Source organism: Amaranthus tricolor, chromosome 11 (assembly GCF_026212465.1).
Source record: "Amaranthus tricolor cultivar Red isolate AtriRed21 chromosome 11, ASM2621246v1, whole genome shotgun sequence".
Taxonomy (NCBI): domain Eukaryota; kingdom Viridiplantae; phylum Streptophyta; class Magnoliopsida; order Caryophyllales; family Amaranthaceae; genus Amaranthus; species Amaranthus tricolor.
In genome coordinates, this window is record NC_080057.1 from 14,282,348 (window position 1) to 14,300,288 (window position 17,941).

General features: G+C 33.1%; 1 protein-coding gene and 1 long non-coding RNA gene across 2 annotated transcripts; one reads left to right on the top strand and one right to left on the bottom strand.

Annotated features, from left to right (window-relative positions):
- Window positions 1–1,698: 1,698 nt before the first annotated feature.
- On the top strand, window positions 1,699–9,461 carry LOC130826803 (uncharacterized). The gene is made up of 3 exons (XR_009047119.1): window positions 1,699–1,925; window positions 2,035–2,176; window positions 3,567–9,461. It is a non-coding gene; the product is annotated as an uncharacterized LOC130826803 (long non-coding RNA).
- A 633-nt stretch (window positions 9,462–10,094) lies between these two features.
- On the bottom strand, window positions 10,095–17,310 carry LOC130826802 (serine/threonine-protein kinase BSK5-like). The gene is made up of 10 exons (XM_057692392.1): window positions 16,928–17,310; window positions 16,527–16,747; window positions 16,230–16,365; window positions 13,787–13,920; window positions 13,594–13,699; window positions 13,280–13,365; window positions 12,599–12,787; window positions 12,189–12,350; window positions 10,751–10,864; window positions 10,095–10,628 (listed from the first exon to the last, which is right to left on the bottom strand). Exons 1-10 carry the CDS (start codon window positions 17,010–17,012, stop codon window positions 10,386–10,388), a joined length of 1,476 nt encoding a protein of 491 aa, XP_057548375.1. The 5' UTR covers window positions 17,013–17,310; the 3' UTR covers window positions 10,095–10,385.
- Between the last annotated feature and the right edge of the window lie 631 nt (window positions 17,311–17,941).

Below are 17,941 nucleotides of genomic sequence, written 5' to 3' on the forward strand. Positions count from 1 at the left end.
GTATAGTGAGTACCGTATATATGACTTTAGTGGTTACATTTTGATGTTTAGTAGTATTGGAGATGATATTAAGCAAAGAGTTGTGTATAATATATGTATCAGAACCTTGTGGAAAAAGGAATCTTTTAACAATAAGTGAATATAATAATTCTAAGGGTTCGTGTCTAAAAAAAAAGGGAAGAATACACGGTTAAAGATTGACTATGATCTAAAGTTAATTTAATGATTTGAGGAGTAAGATGGATATTGTTCGATAAGGATAAGTTTTGGGGTTCCATAATGTTCTTATTAAAATCGGTGTATATTGGTTGACTTTGGTAAGTAGCAATTTTGTGTAGTGCGATTATTATCAAATATTGGGTTTGGCATTACTTTATATAAGGTTTATTATGATTATAATTGTCTGGTAGGAGGGTATGTTAAGTGTTATGAACCTACGTGATCCTTGAGCGCATCGGAGAGGTAGCCTATCGTCTCGCTTTACCAGCATCCTTTGATCAAGTGCGTGTCGTGTTCCACTTATTTCAACTGAGACAATACATCAAAGATGACTCACACGTTCTCCGATCCGAGTAGTTAACCTTTGATGACACCTAGTTGTAATAGCCCTATTTTTAAACCTCTTTTAATCTTGGCTTAAATAGCCTTGAGTATGGATTAGTGCTAGTAACTTATCTAGTTATTTATCCTTAAGTGCCAAGCATAATGAGAGTTTAATTTTTAAAACTCTTAAGTTTAAATAAACTAAGTCTTGTTTTGTTAAATGTTATATTTAAAATAAAGATTTCAATGTACTTAATTTTATCAAAGTTAACTTTATCCTTCTAAACTTGGTTGATTTGATAAATATATTAATTTGATTTATTATTATAAAACTTTATATTATTCGCAAATGTCTTCACAAACTATGTTGACAAAAGCTTATTTTAGTTCTTTAATAAAAGTACTTATATTTGAATCTAAAGAAAATATATTCATCTAAATAAAAAGATTATGAAAACGCTTTTATAATGATATTATAGTCTTTTTGGTATTTAAAAAAAAGTTTTGATTATGGTTTTATATTAGTTTTAAAGCAAATATATCATTTCCTAAAAACAAGGATTTTAGATTTTCACTTGAAACTATTATGTGACTTCTAAAATTATTTTAAAATAGTAAATGAGTATATTTTGATCTCATCTTTTATCATATCATCCACATGCATGTTATTGAAGATACCAAACCATTAGATTGAGGTAACTTGTGGTATAATTAAAGAAAAGAGTGTAGAGTTTTACAAAGGTCAGGTTTAGTGACAGTTTTGCAGGGTATGAAAGACACCCTAATTTACCTAAGCTATACCCTATATAATTGAGTGCTACCACTTGAAAACGTTTTCTAACACTTTAAGCTTTCTATAGGTACTTGCATGACCTTATATTCTTCCAGAAATGAGAGATTCATCCCCATCTTTCTACCCCTTCACCTCAACAGTTTTTGGCAGCTTATATACCATCAATAAATCATCATTTCTCCCAAGTTCTCTCAATAAGTGCCTCATATTTTTATACATAATATTGTAGACATCCTAAACTTTCCATTGAGAACTATTTTGGGTTTAGGAACATCATTAAGTACTTAAACATAAGTGTGAAATATAAATATTATAAAGTCATTTTGGGTTAATGAATTAGTATTTTTTTTTTTTGATTTTTTAGCCTTCCTCCTTTTTCCTTATTCTTTTATTTTGGTCACATAAACCAAAACCCATTTGCATTATCTACTCATTTGAAAGAACTCAAACAAAGTAGCCCATGTCTTCTTCTTTGTCTCGCAATTTTTTCTCTGAAAATGGCTAATCAATGTTGAAATTCTTCAACAAACAATCATTCATCTTCTACATTTGAGTTTCGTAAGCCTTCGATTTTGAGGGAACAAGACAGGTATAACATGTCTCCTTCTTTTCCTCTTTACGTTTATGTATAATAGCAATAGCACCAATTCTTTCTATCCAATTTCATTCTTTCTTCTGAAAGTTTTGAACCCTTACAGCAGCACATGATATGTTTTATGACTCAAATGAATACAACAACACAACCCCTGGTTTGGCTCGACAACAACGGGTTTCTTGCCTTCTCTTGATTCGAAAAATCAGCAATTGTTTTTGGTCTCTAGTTACTAAAAATCTATAGAGGTATTAACACTTTTCTCTCCTCATTCAATTAATCCTTGTTTTGGCATATATATATATATATATATATATATATATATATATATATATATATATATATATATATATATATATATATATATATATATATATATATATCCTCTATCACATTTTATTACCTTATTGTGTCTTACCTGGTTCTCATCAAAGAATCATCATGTTATAACATTAATTGATTGATTTCAAATAATTGTATACTTGTTTCAATTAGAATCGATGGACCTTTTGATGTTAAGTATTGATTTGGTGGATCTTGAGATGATTGTGTTGGGTTAAAGAAATGTTGGGATTATGTATTTGATTTGAAGAATAGTTATAAAGATTAATTGTAGATAATTTAATATTTTTAGATGAAGTATTAGATTTTTGTGCACTTGAGGATTGTAGATTAGAATACTTATTTTTGTGGTTAATAAAATTTGCATATTGAAAAATAAGGATTGTGGATAAAATACTGTTAAATATAGGCTTCGTTAAGAAATATTTGAATGTGATGAAGTATTGAATAATTGGAGTTCTTTATTTAATTATGTGATTTTTGGAAGTATTGATAATGATGAGTTAAAATGTCTATATTTTTGCAATAGTTGGAAATACAAAGGAAACTAAGGAAGTTATGAAAGTTGTTAATCTTTAAGAAAAATTGAACAGGAGCATGGTTATAAAATCTTGAACACACATTGGGGAATTACATAAAAATATGCATAATTTGTAATGATTTGAAATGTTAGGATAGAATTTGAGTTAAGCTATGGTCTTAGGAGGAGATGTAATAAGTTATAAGTTAGATTAGCTGTATCGAACGCTCTAGGGTTATGTTGTGATTTTGTTATGCATAGGAGACGTTTTTGCTAAGGATCTCTTCTAGTTTAAAGCTATGGTTGGACTCAACTCGTTAAAGCAAAGTTCTAGGTAAGTAGTAGCAGTCTCTTAAAAAGGATTTGGCAAGACTATTCTTTGAAATATTTTTGTCAAAGTTTTTTCGAAATTTATAATTATCGAAGCAAATTTGTGGTTGATTGATTATGTTGATATTGTTATATGGTTAATGTATCGGGCTCACGAGCTAGTCATTGACGGAGTCGAGTAGCGTTGTCTCTCTACTCCCCTATTTCAAGGTGAAATATCATTTAAATATTGATTAGCCTCACCTGAGAGTGACATTTCTTTACAGCTATGGATGTTCCTCTAAACTAGACTCCTAGTGCGCATAAAGATCCAGGAAATAATGTTGCTTTTAAATTTGCTATTTTGATTAATCATGTTTATTTGTTTTGGATTACTTCTGCTATTTTGATTAATCATTCAGTCAAATCTAACTCCCTGTTGTTTCTATCTTTTAAACTGCTTACAGATCGGTACCAATCGGGAACGATAAATGAAGAACTGATTAGAGTATGCGTGGAAGATATGTTGGATTAGTGTATGTATTGGAGTTATAGTGTCCGTATTGGGCTTTAGTGTGTTGTAGATTTGATTATGTTGACAATTATGGACTTTGATTTAGATGTTTGGTTTTGAGATTAGTTATTACAATTAAGTTTAGGTCTTGTGATATTTTTTACGAGTAATTATTTGAGATATGAGTTCTTTGGGTTAGTAAATCCCGTAATGACCTGTCTTATTTGGTCAACCGATAAGTCAAGTTGTTACATTTGCAGCCTTTGAAAGAAGGAAAATAATGGCACATAATCAATTAGAGGAAGAACTCCAAAGGGGATATAATCAATTAACGACGGATAATTACAATGCATATATGCGACAGCCGACAAATAGCACAAGAAAGAAAACAATTTGTGTTAAGTTTCAATCACATTTTAATCAATAGCACAAGATAGATACAACCAAGGCTTAGAGCAGATGAGGTGTTCTATCAAATAGGTGCAGCTGAAGCTCAGTGCAGATGAGCTATGCTATCCTGTTTACACCTACAACTACAACCAAGTCCAAGCTTCCAATTCACACAAAAACAATTACATCAGAGTATTTTGTTCTCATGTTTGCAGATGTCATGAGGAACACGTGCTTATAGTTAGTTGTGCAATAGGAAGGTTGTTAGTCTAATCAGATTGTATAAGTTGTTAGCAAAGTTGTTAGGAGGTAGTTATAAGTGTAACTAAGTCTTGTATTGAAGGGGTCTGTCTATATATAGACTTTCCTTACCTATTGTAAAGATTAATCTTTCTGTACTGAATAAAATGAATTTCTTCTTGATCTTCCGATTCTCATTCTTTTCACAGAAATTTAATATGGTATCAGAGCTTTTATGCTCATCCAAGAATCGATCCATTTTCCTTTCCCTTTATTCATCTCTTCTGAGTAACACAAAGGCAATATCAATAGTTTGTTTTGCTATATGCACCTGTTTTTTTTCTATTCTGTAAAGAAAAGAGATGATTAATTAAAGCAGTAACTCACAAAACACATAGATTGTTAACATTGTACTTTCTCCATCTGTGTACTTTCTCCATCCCTTTGACAGTAGCCAAAAGATTGTTAACATTGTGTTTTCTGAAAGGGGCTTTTCAAATTGGAAAAGAGTCATAACTATTGCTCTTTCAAGAAGAAACAAATTAGGGTTTGTCGATGGCACCCTAAGTAGACCAAGTAGTAACTTAGCAGCAAGAACATGGGATAGAGTAGACAAAGTTGTTATAGGATGGATTATAGGGGTTCTTAAATATTCAATTGGAAACAGCATTTGATCATTAAAGACTTCTAAAGAAATATGGGATGAACTAGGAGAAAGATAAGGTCAGAGTTTCAAATGCACAAATGTTATCTGTAAAAGAAGACTTAAATGCACTGGTTCAGACACCAAAAATGAGTACATTAGAATTCTTTACCAAAATCAAAACCCTATAGGATGAGTTTAATGGATTAAACCCTATTCCTAAATGTACTTGCACTACTGCTAGGTAACTAATCGTGATGTGGCCAAGAAAATGTTTAAGATGCAACAGAATAACAAAGTTATTAGTTTTCTCATGAAGCTTGACAAGAGGTATAAGCAAGTCAAGAGTAACATGCTTAGGATGCCAGACTTACCCACAACAACACAAGCCTATAGAATTATATTACAAGAGGAAAGATCACTTGCAATTCAGCACTAGTGGAGGTAGTCTAAATGAGACTATGGCATGTAGGGAAGACAAAAGGAAATATTATGAAAGAGGGAACAACAAAACCAGTACTCAGAATGTCACAAAAACAAGAAACTAAATCTTTGGTGTGATCATTGCAAGATTAAAGGTCACATAAAAGAGAAATACTAGAAGATCATTACTTACCTTGTAAACCATACGTCTAGTACTTGAAAAAGGAAAAATCACAAAATTAGTACACATGCAAATGCAGATAGCGCACAAGAAGAAACAAAAGGATATGTTAGTGCTAAATTTACTCATGATCAGTACCAACAGTTCCTAGACATAATGAGCAAAGATGAGCCTAAAGCTAGTATAACTGATGCTTATTCTAGTCAACTAACAAGTACTTTATGTTTATTAGCACATAGTATAAACTTAGGATTATAGATAGTGGAACTTCAGACCATATGTGTCATGACATTCACCAATTTACTAACTATAGTTTTATTGAGAAAGGAAATATGAAGTAACAATACCTGATGGCACAAGATTGAAAATAAGATATAAAGGCACAGTCATATTGCATAATGGAATAACCTTACATAATATCTAGTTTTTACCAAAATTCAAGTATAATCTCATATTGGTTAGTAAATTGTCATCATATATAAATTGCAAAATTTTCTTTACTCTACATGGATGTTATATTGAGGAAACCTTGATGAAGAAGCCTTGGCTTCTTGGTGAAGAACAAAGTGGTTTATATGTCATACAAAGCAAAGATGCTAAGCCAAAATTTGTCATCAATCCAAGTAGCTCAAGCATGACAACAAACAATAATACTCTCCATAATAAGGCTAAGTTATGGCATCTCAAAATTGGACATATGCCCATGCAAAGGCTAGAGTGCATCATTCCAGAATTGATGAATAATCTGGTCAAGAATCAAGTATTCTGCACTATATGTCCTCTTCCAAAACAAAGAAGAAGCACATATCCTTTGTCTTTGAGCAGAACAAAACACCCTCTGGAACTTTTGCATCTAGATATATGGGGGCCATTTAAGCCCCCTCTAGATCAAATTATAAGATGTTCATCACAATTGTAGATGACTTTAGTAGAATGTGTTGGATTTTTTTAATGACGAACAAATCTGAGTATTGAAAAATCTTTATACAGTTTGTGAAACTTATTAAAAATCAAATGTCCCTCAAAGTGAAAGTTGTGAGATCAGACAATGCAAGAGAATTAACTAAACGGAAAGCTCTGAACTTCTACCTTAATTATGGTATAAAATAGCAAATTAGCTGCACAGACACTCCTCAACAGAATGGGTAATGGAAAGAAAACACAACCACATTTAGAAACAACAGTGCTTATTCTTTCAGTCAAATCTCCTTATGAAATTTTGGGGGAACTGCATTCAATGTGCAGTTGATTTGATAAATAGGATGCCTCTAAGTGTCCTAAAAGACATTACACCATGTGAAAAATTTCATGGTACCGAACCAGATTTAACACACCTAAAGGTGTTTGGTTGTTTGTGTTTTGTCAGCACATTAAAGTAAGGTAGACACAAATTTTCTAAGAGAGTACAAAAGTGTGTGTTCCTTGGTTATTCATCAAATAAAAAAAGGATATAAGGTATATAATATTGAAAGAAACATTGAAATAATATCAAAGGATGTTGTGTTTCATGAAATACTGTTTCCTTATCAGTTATTGAAATCTCAGAACAACACTAATGAGATCAGAACATTCTTTTTACCTGAACATCCTGAAACAGCAAATTCCAACACACAAAACAACAGTGTGTATGATTCTGATTATTCGCAAGAATATACTTATGATACTTCCACCAATTTAGACATTGATGTTGCATCAAAACAAAAAAAATACAAACAAAAACAATGCAATCAAGAATTATGAAAACTCACCACCTCATCAAAGAAGGTCTGAAAGAATCTCTTAAACCACCTAAATATTTAGAGGACTATCATTGCAATGCTACTAAGCATTAGTGTGGCCTTGTTCAATACAAAGACATACATTGTGCTACTAACACAATAACATCAAAATCTGAATTCTTTGAGCCAAGATACTTTAAAGAAGCTATTAATATTCCTCACTGGAAGAAAGCTATGGACAAGGAAATACAAGCCTTAGAAAGCAACCAAACTTGGGACATAGTTTCTTTACCCATAGGCAAAAAGGCCATAGGGTGCAAATGGATCTTCAAAGTCAAACAAAAAGCTATTGGCACCATAGAAAGGTACAAGGAAAGGTTGGTGGCTAAAGAATATAACCAAAAATATGGCATAGACTATGATGAGACATTTTCGCCAGTAGTAAAAATGTCAACAATTAGATGTCTCATAGCCACAACAGCACATAAACATTGAACTTTACACCAATTGGATGTAAACAATGCATTCTTGCATGTGGAATTGAAGGAAAAAGTATACATGCAACTACCACAAGGATATTCAAGCATTAAAAAAAAAGTTTGAAAACTCAAAAAGTCTTCGTATGGCTTGAAACAAGCCTTAAGATAGTGGTTTGCAAAACTTGTTCAAAAATTGATTAATCAAGGATATCATCAATCCAAGAATGATTACTCACTCTTTACAAAAACGGAGGCAAACAACATAACCTTTCTAGCCACTTATGTAGATGATAGAATCTTGACAAGAAATAATGCTCAAGAAATCAGTGAGATGAAAACATCTTAATAATGTGTTTAGTATCAAAGACTTAGGTAAATTACATTTCTTCCATGGGATAGAAGTTAACTACCTACAAGATGACATTGTTCTTTCCCAACACAAATTTACAAAGGATTTCTTAAAAGAGTAACGGAAGAGCTTTAACTCCTCTTCCTATTCACATTAAACTTTCTGCCCTAGATGAAGAACTCTTAAAAGATCCTACACCATACAGAAGCATGGTAGGCAAGCTTAATTTTTTGACAAATACCAAGCCTGACCTACCATATGCCATACAAACTTTAAGTCAATTCATGCAAAAGCACATAGACTCTCACTGGCAAGCTCTTCAGCACACTCTATCCTATGTCAATCACAAATGTGGACAAGGTATTTTCCTCAAAGCTTCAAACAAAATTACCATCCAAGCCTTTTTAGATAATGATCGGGGGTTATGTATTGATTCTAGAAGGTCTGTACTGGATATTTAATCATGCTTAGATAATCACCTATATTATGGAAATCTAAGAAGCAATGGACTATAACTAGATCAAGTTCTGAAGCAGAATATAGGACAATGGCCTCTACTACTGCAGAAATAACTTGGATTGTTAGGTTACTTGAGGAACTCAGTCTCATAAACCTTAGACCCATCACACTTCATTGTGATAACCTGTCTGCTATATACATAGCAAAGAATCATGTTTTTCATGACAAAACTAAGCATATTGAAGTGGATTGCCACTTCACTAGAGATTAAGTGTTTGAAGGATTAATTCAACTCTCTTATTAACCAACAACACATCAACTAGCTGATGTGTTAACCAAAATCCTACCTTCCACACAGTTCAATAATCTTCTTAGCAAACCGGGAATGGTAAGTCCCCATTCCAGTTTAAGGGGGGATGATAAGGATAGATAGATGTAGCTAAGGCTTAGAGCATATGAGGGGTTCTATCCAATATGTGCAGCTTAAGCTCAGTGCAGATGAGGTGTGCAATCCTGTTTACAGCTATAACTGCAAGCAAGTATACTAAGTCAAATACAGAAGAATAACCAAAAACGTAAGATAGAAAATTTGCTAGTGTATTTTTTAGATAAAATCAGCTATGATAAATACAGTAGCAAATTAGTATTTTCAACAGAAGTATACTACGATTGAAAAAATCGATTGAAAAAATAACTCAATAGAAGAATAACTCATTAGTATTGTCAACAAAAGTATACAACAGAAGAATAACTCAATAGTATAGTCAATGGAGTCTAAAAATCGATTGAAAAAATACACAAATAAAAAAAAACAGAACCAATCAAAGTAGATAAAGCATAAAAGGATGAATCAACTACAAAATCCTTCAAAAATTAACATTAAAACTTTATCAGCATAAAAATAAGAAAGATAATGATAAATAAAAAAGAAAAACAAAAAAAAATTAAACTAGAAAAGCAAGCAAATGAAAACGAAGCTGTTAATCACTTGGATGATAGCAAAAATTGGATCTAATCAAGATAAAAATAGATGAAGCACAAGATATTAACCAGATTTTGCTACGATTGCTTTGAATCCACTTATTTTGCTATGAAGAAATCTAGGGTTTAAGAGGGAGGAGGGAGGAGGGAGGAGGGAGGAGGGAGAAGGGAGATTTAGGGAAAATATATGTTAGAGAGAGAAAGGAAATGAGATGAAATGAGTAATGACTCAGACTAATTTTTTAATTCTACGCCTATCATTCAATCCCGTAGTAACAGTGCATTACCATTACAGCCTAATATCAGGGTGTTTGATGGTAATAAAAAAGTCAATTTTGATAAATTCATTACCATCAAATTGACAAAAATATTGCAAAAATATCTATCAGTATGCCCAAGATAGATTTCGTAGCTTTGAAAAGGTATTATCAATCCTAAGGGTCCAAAACGGGTCCTTAGAATCCAGGGATCTAGGTCCGGGCATTTTTGAAATCCGAATCCAGATTCGTCAATTACAAACAGATTCAGACCCGATCCAGATCCGACGGGTTTAAAATTTTAGGACCCAGACCAGTGAAAACGGATCCACGAATTTGAGCCAGGTCCGGGATCCATTGCCATCGCTGTCGATGATAATAAGAATAGTACACGCATGTGCCAAATGAAACCACGCCGGGAAAAAAGGCTTTAAGTTTGGTTCCCCATCCTCGATAAAACGCTGATGACTATTGAACAATGGCATTAGCAAAAGAGACTTTACTTTGAGATGAAATGGCAGTCAATAGAACCTTTTATATGAATTTATGTTTCTAATTACGCAAATAAAACTCACAACTGAGAAATTTCAAATAGATACAATATTTATGGAACCTTTTAGAAACCCAGAATATAAGAAAGTTCTATACAAATTTAATGTTTCTTCCATTTGGCCTCTAAGGACGTTCCATCTTTGAGAGTTTCTTTGGCATCACTGTCCATTCCAAGGCTGAAAAGAGCAGCCGCTTGGAGATAAAGTGCAGTCGGCCATTCAGGCGATACTACTTGAGCTTGCATGGCATCTGCTAGCGCTTCTTGCGACATATTACTCATCAAGTAAGATAAGCAGCGTCGTGCAAACACAGTTGGCAAAACCATCGTCCCATCATCAATAAACTACAAATAGACGTTGACACAGCGTAAATGTGACTAAAAATGAGAGAAGTTGATATGCCGTAGCATCAAACCAAGAGCCACAGCTTTCATTAAGAATGAATTGTAGATGGAAAACAATTTACCTGAGTGTAACACTTGATTGCAGTAGCAAAATCTTTAGCATTGAAAGCAGTGTCTCCATGTTTCTTGCAGTTAAGTGTTTCTTGAATTTGATTCGTCCAAACTTGGAAGGAAAGCTGAAAAAACATTTGCAATCTCATCAACTACAATTCAGGAACAAATTTCATATGCAGATGAGACATGAGTCACTGTATTGTGCTACGTTTTCAAGAACACAATCTGCGGAAATTTGGAATAGAAAATCATGTGCTAGTTCCGCCATGAATATCTGGGATGCTATCATGCTAATAACGTATCTGTTCAGGACTTGTTTATAATAATCCATAGACAGATGACCATATGTTATGTTGTTCATAAAATTTATTTATAATTGTATGTGTCTGGGTCAGAATCATCAAATCATGATCCGGATACTAAATAATAAATCAATGGTAGGAGCTCGCGTCATGGGTTGTAGCTGCTTTACAAGGACGGTGCCTTGGAATTGATAACGACACACTTAGAAGGACATTGGAGACGATCCTAGAATATCAAATGATGAGATATAAAACCCCATTACCACACTATTTTTCAAGTATCTAAAATCCAATATCTAACACCCAATATTCAATATCAGTTATTCAATAGCTAAAGCACTATGCTCTCTAATATTTATTGATCTTTAAACAATATTTATAGCGAAAAAACTACATTAATACATTCTTCAATCATTTTCACATTGATGAACTCATTTATTCTACAAGACAAACAAGAGTTTGTTAATATTACTTAGGCCTCACGCCGCAAACAAGCCCTAATATTAACTCTCCAAGCAAAGAGCCATTTTGTACTTAGGCAAGGGTTTATTAGGAATACACTTGGAACTCTCACTGACTTGGGCGTCGGAGAAGATTTCCGGAAAACCATTTTGGGCCCTCTTACCCCTTGTTACTTGTGCAGGTTAAAGGGCATCAGAGTGGTCTTATTGCAAGAATGGCAAGATAAAAAAAACAAACCAGCAAACTAGCATAAGACAAATCTTGGACTAATTTTGATTTAGTCCCCTAATTAATTGATCATGCTGCACCCATTTCTAAGAAACAAAATATTTCAAATGACAGCAATTGGAGAAATATATGATTACACAAAACATTCGAAGGTCCCATTAGCCCTAGCTAAGTGGCTGAGTTCTGGGATGAAGACTGGCACCGCTAATCAATGAAATGAAAAGCAAATATAAAATCCAAGACCCAAAAGCTGTCCAGTCACCCCATGCGCAAGCGCTCTCTCACAGACTAGTGTTTTGACTGTAAGACAAATATACTCAACTGGTAGAACAGCATAAGAAGTCCATGCACACACAGGAAAAATATCGTATAACAAGTATTTATCCTATCTCTTCTCCCAAACACCCATCAAAAAGGATGATATTAGTAAGGGACAGAAGGCAAAAGAATTTACCTCATTTGCAATTCCCTCATCGTCCTTGTATCCAATATCTTCTAATATTTTATGTATGGCTGTAAGATCCTGTCTAGAACAAGCATCACCAAGAGGTGATAATGAAGGTGAATCCTCTGCTGCAGTGCCATCTGAAATACCCATCAAAACATGAGAAGCAACCTGCAAAATATTGTCGAAAAACACTAAAAGAAGTGAGAATTCTGCTGTTTCTCTAATTTTTTTACCTATAAGACTATGGTGTCAAAACGCAAGCTTATTTTAGAAAGCTATGCAAAATAATTGTTGTCATTTCAGTGGTGATAAAACTGATCTTTACAAAACTAATATTGTTAACTTAAACTAGAGGATAATAGTAGGCAAGGGAAAAGAAGATTGTCTCAATACTGGAATGCAAAAATGGCGCACACCTCGGTTTCTTTCTGAAGCGGAAGGAGTGCTGTCACGAGGGACTTAGCATTCGGCCGCTCACGAGGCTCATACTGCAAGCAACGTGATGCCAATCGTACTAATTCAGTTCCATCATTATCTGAGATATGGCCCTCCAGATTAGAGTCAATCAGCATCCTAAAGTTTTTCACTCGTGTGAGATCAAGTGCCTAGGGAAATCAACAGAATGAATAATAGTCAAAACGAACTTCTAAAGAACTATACAAAACTAAATAATACATGGGGACGGTCACTATACATGTCCTAGGCTTGACTTATAATGTGTATTTGTAGGTTTCGGTCACGGTTGCGGTAACAGTCGGGAAACAAAGTTCCCGGTTATTGCGGATGATATAGCGGTCAATGCATCATACATTTTGATCACAGTAAAATCAAAAATTCTAAGATATTGTAGGTATGTGTTGATACGACCTTGTTTTTACACTATGAGGCTTTTAGCTCACACAAAGAAAATTTCATCAATTCATTCAAGGAAAATTGAAGGCAAAATAGCTGTTTCACTGAAATTGAAGCTACAGTAATAATTTGGTATATACTAAAACATTTACAGTAAAGACATTTTTGAACTAAAACATGATGACACATGTTGGTGGTTCAAATTGAATAAAAATGAATATTTCTAATGAGATAGAGAAGTTTACATGACTTGGTGGTATATGTTTCCCACTGAGCAGGTCAAGCAGTAAGGTTCCGAAACTATAGATAACACTTTCAGGGGAAATTCTACCTGCCAATCAGAGAGAGAGTCACTTGTACCAAGTGCCAATTATGTGTAGATATATAACAGCTCCAATGCAAAAGATTTAAATGTTCTCGACGTGAACAAGAAGGTATTTCCATTATTGAACAAGTCCATTAGCAACTAGATGACTAGAATGAGCCAAAATTTCTGACTTAAGTATCAAGAACGATTAACATTTTGAACAAAATGAACTATACAAAAAGAGCCGGTCACCTGTCCTCATGTACTCGGGAGGAGTGAAAGCCAAATTCGTACTATAGCTTTTGCCATCTCGGCTGTTCTTCATGAGGCCAAAGCATGAAAGCCTAGGGTTACCTTCCTGTCAAAAGCCGAGTCACAACACGAAGTATATAGAGAAAATACGACGATAAAAGAAAAAGCCAAATAATAGATTGCCTTATTATACCTGGTCAAATAGAACTCTATAAGCATTAAGATCATGGTACAATGACCTTCCTTTACTGCTACAATATTCCAAAGCTTGTGCTAGATACAATGCTACTCTTAGTCTCATAGCCCATTCTAAAGGATGATTTTCCCCTACATCAAAACAATTTGAAACCTTAACATAATACAGTAAAAAAAAAGATCAACACAACAGTTTATTTCCTTCGAACTTTTACATGAAAACAAACCAATCATTCATGACCTTCACCCAAGAAGCCGGATCAACTTCACGTAGCCTTTATTGCCAAACTACTTCCCTAATTATGAATATTTATACAAACAAGTTTTACATTCCTTTTTGGATAACAATGTGCTCTTTATATTCCAGTAAAATTTCACATGATGTTTGTTACCAAGTATCTTTGTTATCACCAACAACAGCAAGGTTGCATGCGTCCGACCCTAAAACCCTACACAGCTGGGAACCATAAATAGCACTTGGGTAATAGAGAACAATGTAAACCTTCTTAGACAGATTTCCCTGCAGTAATATCATTTATAAACATCTATGACACCTGAAAAGGACATACTAAATGCATTTATTGATAAAACAACCCAAAATGCTAACAGAATGTCTCCAACACCATATATACTAAACCATTTCTCATTGCAAAAATGTTTTCTTATCATCAACAAGTTGCATCTGCGCATGTGCAAGTTGTCCAACCGCACAGGGCCCCTCAATCAAGGGGCCTTACAATATTTGTTTACATTACTTTTGATTTATCTAATTGTTTGTTTTTAGGCCCCAAATAGCCAAAAATTTAAAATTTGTAGGAAAATCAAGAACAAAATAAACTCTGATATTATAACATCTCTTTATTTTATGAAATATTGTGTTACAATAGGATCCCTCTATTTTAGGAATTTAAGAAATTGTGTTATTTTAATTTCTATGTTTAAGTTCTTGAGCTTTTGTATAAATAAGTGTGTTTTTCCTCTAATTATGAATAATACAAACCAAGTATTCAAAACTCAAATCAATCTTATTTCCGCATTATGATTTTCTACATGGTATCAAAGCCGTAAGGTTTTCCTGAATGGAAAAACTCTATCGGTATTTTATCATTGATCATAATAGACCAAAATCGATCCAAACAAAAAGAAAATCAAAACAATACCAATCAAATCAAACCAAATCAAAAACAAAACCAAACCAGGACCATGAGTTCCATGGCACAAATGGAACAAATGTTCCAACTTTTTCAAAAAATGACCAAAAAACTTGAACAACCAATCCAAATTGAAAAACTAAACTACCAAAATTACACCACGTGGTGTAAACAAATAAAAGCAGAAATCGGTGATCGGGGGAGGCTCAACCATATCACCGCCATCTGTCCATTCACCACAAACCCACAATGGGTCAAGAATGATTGTATGGTGATCTCATGGATCATCAACAATATTGACCGCGACCTTGTAGAATAATTTTTTGACTACACTACCTCCACTCGACATTTATGGACAAGAATCCAACTTCATTCTCAGATTCGTTCCGCTACCTCCCGTTGATGAGATCCCGTTGATGAGACCATTCAACGTGAGGTCGCGAGGGGGGGAAGTATTGTAGAAAAGATATCATCGGGATTTAATCCCTCGGAAAATCAAAACCCAGATTTAAAAACAAGCCCAGAAAATTTGAGACAAGCAAACCTAGAAAACCCAGATTCAAAATCAAACTCAAGTAATAATGGCCCTCGCCGGAATTTCGAAAACAATAGTAAAAGGGAACGAAAAATTTGATGTTAAAAGGAGATGAGGAAAAAAAAATGAAAGTTATGAAGAGACAAATGGGGTTGGAAATAATTGGAGCAAGTAAGAAATTTCAATTATGGAAATCCAAATTAACGTGGCGGAATAAAAATCCAAAGTCCAAATTTTTGACCCAAATAATAAAATAAATCAACTTAATTTGTTTCTTGAACCTTTATCTAAACCCAAAAAATGGAAAATCAATCATGAAGAATATGCCGAAGAGATTATCAAAATGTTATTTGTAAAATCAAAAGATCAACTAGCAGACCTTCTGTTAAAGTCAATTGGCTCAAAAGCGTTGAAGAATATTTTTGCAAGTTTGGTTTCGGTCATCGCGATACCAAACATGAGGGGAGGGTAGAAAAATACAAACAAAACAAACTCTGATATTATATCATCTCTTTATTTTAGGATATATTGTGTTACAATATTATCCCTGTATTTTAGGAATTTTTAATATTGTGTTATTTTAATTTTTATATTTAACTTAAGCTTTTGTATAAATAGAGGTGTCTTTCCTCTAAAATAATAGAAACCAAGTATTCAAGATGGCATCAAATATTATTGAGCATTTTTCTATGCCCATGAGTCAAACTCATAAAATTTCCAACGTAAACAAGAAAGTAATGATTAAAAACACTCACAGTGAAACAAATGTTTAGAAAGAGTTTCATTAGGCATGAACTCAGCAACTAACAATCTCTCTTCACCATCACAACAACACCCAATTAAGTTTGCCAATTTTTCACTTCTTAACAGCCCCACTGTTCTTGCTTCCTCCTGCATTTTTAATCATTCAAATCAACCAGCCAATAAATTAGTATTTAATAACCATTAATTAATTGATTAACTAATTACACTAGGAAAAACAATCATTGATTACAACTAAAATACTACACCATAAAAGTTTTTTTTTTTTTTAAAAAAAAGTTAATAAGTACCAGAAATTGCCTGGTGTCAGGCCAGGCAGACCTGTGAAACCGTTTGATGGCGATCCAACGGCCATCATTAAGCTTCCCTTTGTACACAAAATTAGGAGCTTTTTCACCATGTTCAGAAACAATATTTTCTTGTGAAAATCCAGAAGCAGCTTCTTTTAACTCGTCCAATTTGAACTCAATAAAACTCGGTTGTGACTCACTTTCTTCTTTCCCTCCCTTTTCTAAACTCACCCACCCACCAAACAAAACACAAAAATAAAAAAATACCCATCAATAAAAACACAAAAGCAAAAATACCCATCAAATAAAAACCATCAATAACATGTTTTACTGATTAAATCTTTAAAAATGAAAATTTGAGAGCTAAAAAGTGTTAAAAATATGAAGTTTGAGAAGTTTACCAGGATCAATAGAATGTGATTGATTGAACTTACGGTGAGAATGAGACCAACAACATAAACAAAGTTTTGAGCAACGAATTCCCATTCTTCTGCTCTGTTTTTGGATTATTTAGAGAGAGAAAGAGAGCTGGATCAGTGTAGTGTAGTAGTAAAGTTTAAGGTTGGGTCTTACTTTACTGGGTTTTCAGTTGCTAGTTTTTCGTTTTTTTTTTTTTTGTTTTTTTCGTTACGGAAAGTTTCAGGAGTATGATTTGGAAGAAATTTATAGTGAAAAAAATTGAAACGGAAATCAATAACGCAGAGAAAGAGAAGAAAAAAAAAAGTGAGAGATTGAAAAGTATGCCTAATCTCGAGTCTTGATTTTAGTACTCTTACTCCCTCCATTAGTGCTCTTATATAGTTTTATGTAAACTTATATTGATCTTGCATTCAATTTTCATATTTTTTATTTTGGTTAATCTTATTTAATTTGTATTATTTTTATTTTTGATAATGGTATATCACTTTTTTTAATCTAATCTCCACAATTTATTTTCTCTTTTTATTTATTATTATTTTTTTAAAACTTACCTATTTTCTTTGTGATGCAATTTAAAGAGGACAGATGAATAAATGCTACTTTTTGCTTTTTTTTTTCATTTTTTTATTTTTATTTATTGCCTTATATTTTTGATTGATTTAATAGTACAAAAGAAATTATTGGATATCATACGAAGAGAGTGAAATTATTACTCCTTCCTGTTTCCTCCAAGTAAATTTTTGTGCAAAATCAAAGAGTAAGGGAGACATTTAGGTAAAAAAATACATCATGAAGAAGCAACATAAATAACTGGGTCATAAAATAAATTAAACATGTGAATAAAATTTAAAGAAAAATATTTATATGGCCTAAAATCAAATTGAAGCAATGTTCATAAAACGGACTAAAAAGATGTGCAAACCATATGTGATAGGAGTTATAAAAAAATGGTACTCTTATGGTGGGATGGTCGTGTATTTTTTCTTTTCATTTCT

What these genes read in the sequence shown, in the direction of transcription:
- LOC130826802 (XM_057692392.1), bottom strand. Translation starts at nt 17,012, where the DNA reads ATGGGAATTCGTTGCTCAAAACTTTGTTTATGTTGTTGGTCTCATTCT. An exon ending in ATAGAGTTCTATTTGACCAG is followed by an intron (nt 13,700 to 13,786) that starts GTATAATAAGGC and finishes GGCTTTTGACAG; the next exon opens with GAAGGTAACCCTAGGCTTTC. An exon ending in AACATATACCACCAAGTCAT is followed by an intron (nt 12,788 to 13,279) that starts GTAAACTTCTCT and finishes TGATTTCCCTAG; the next exon opens with GCACTTGATCTCACACGAGT.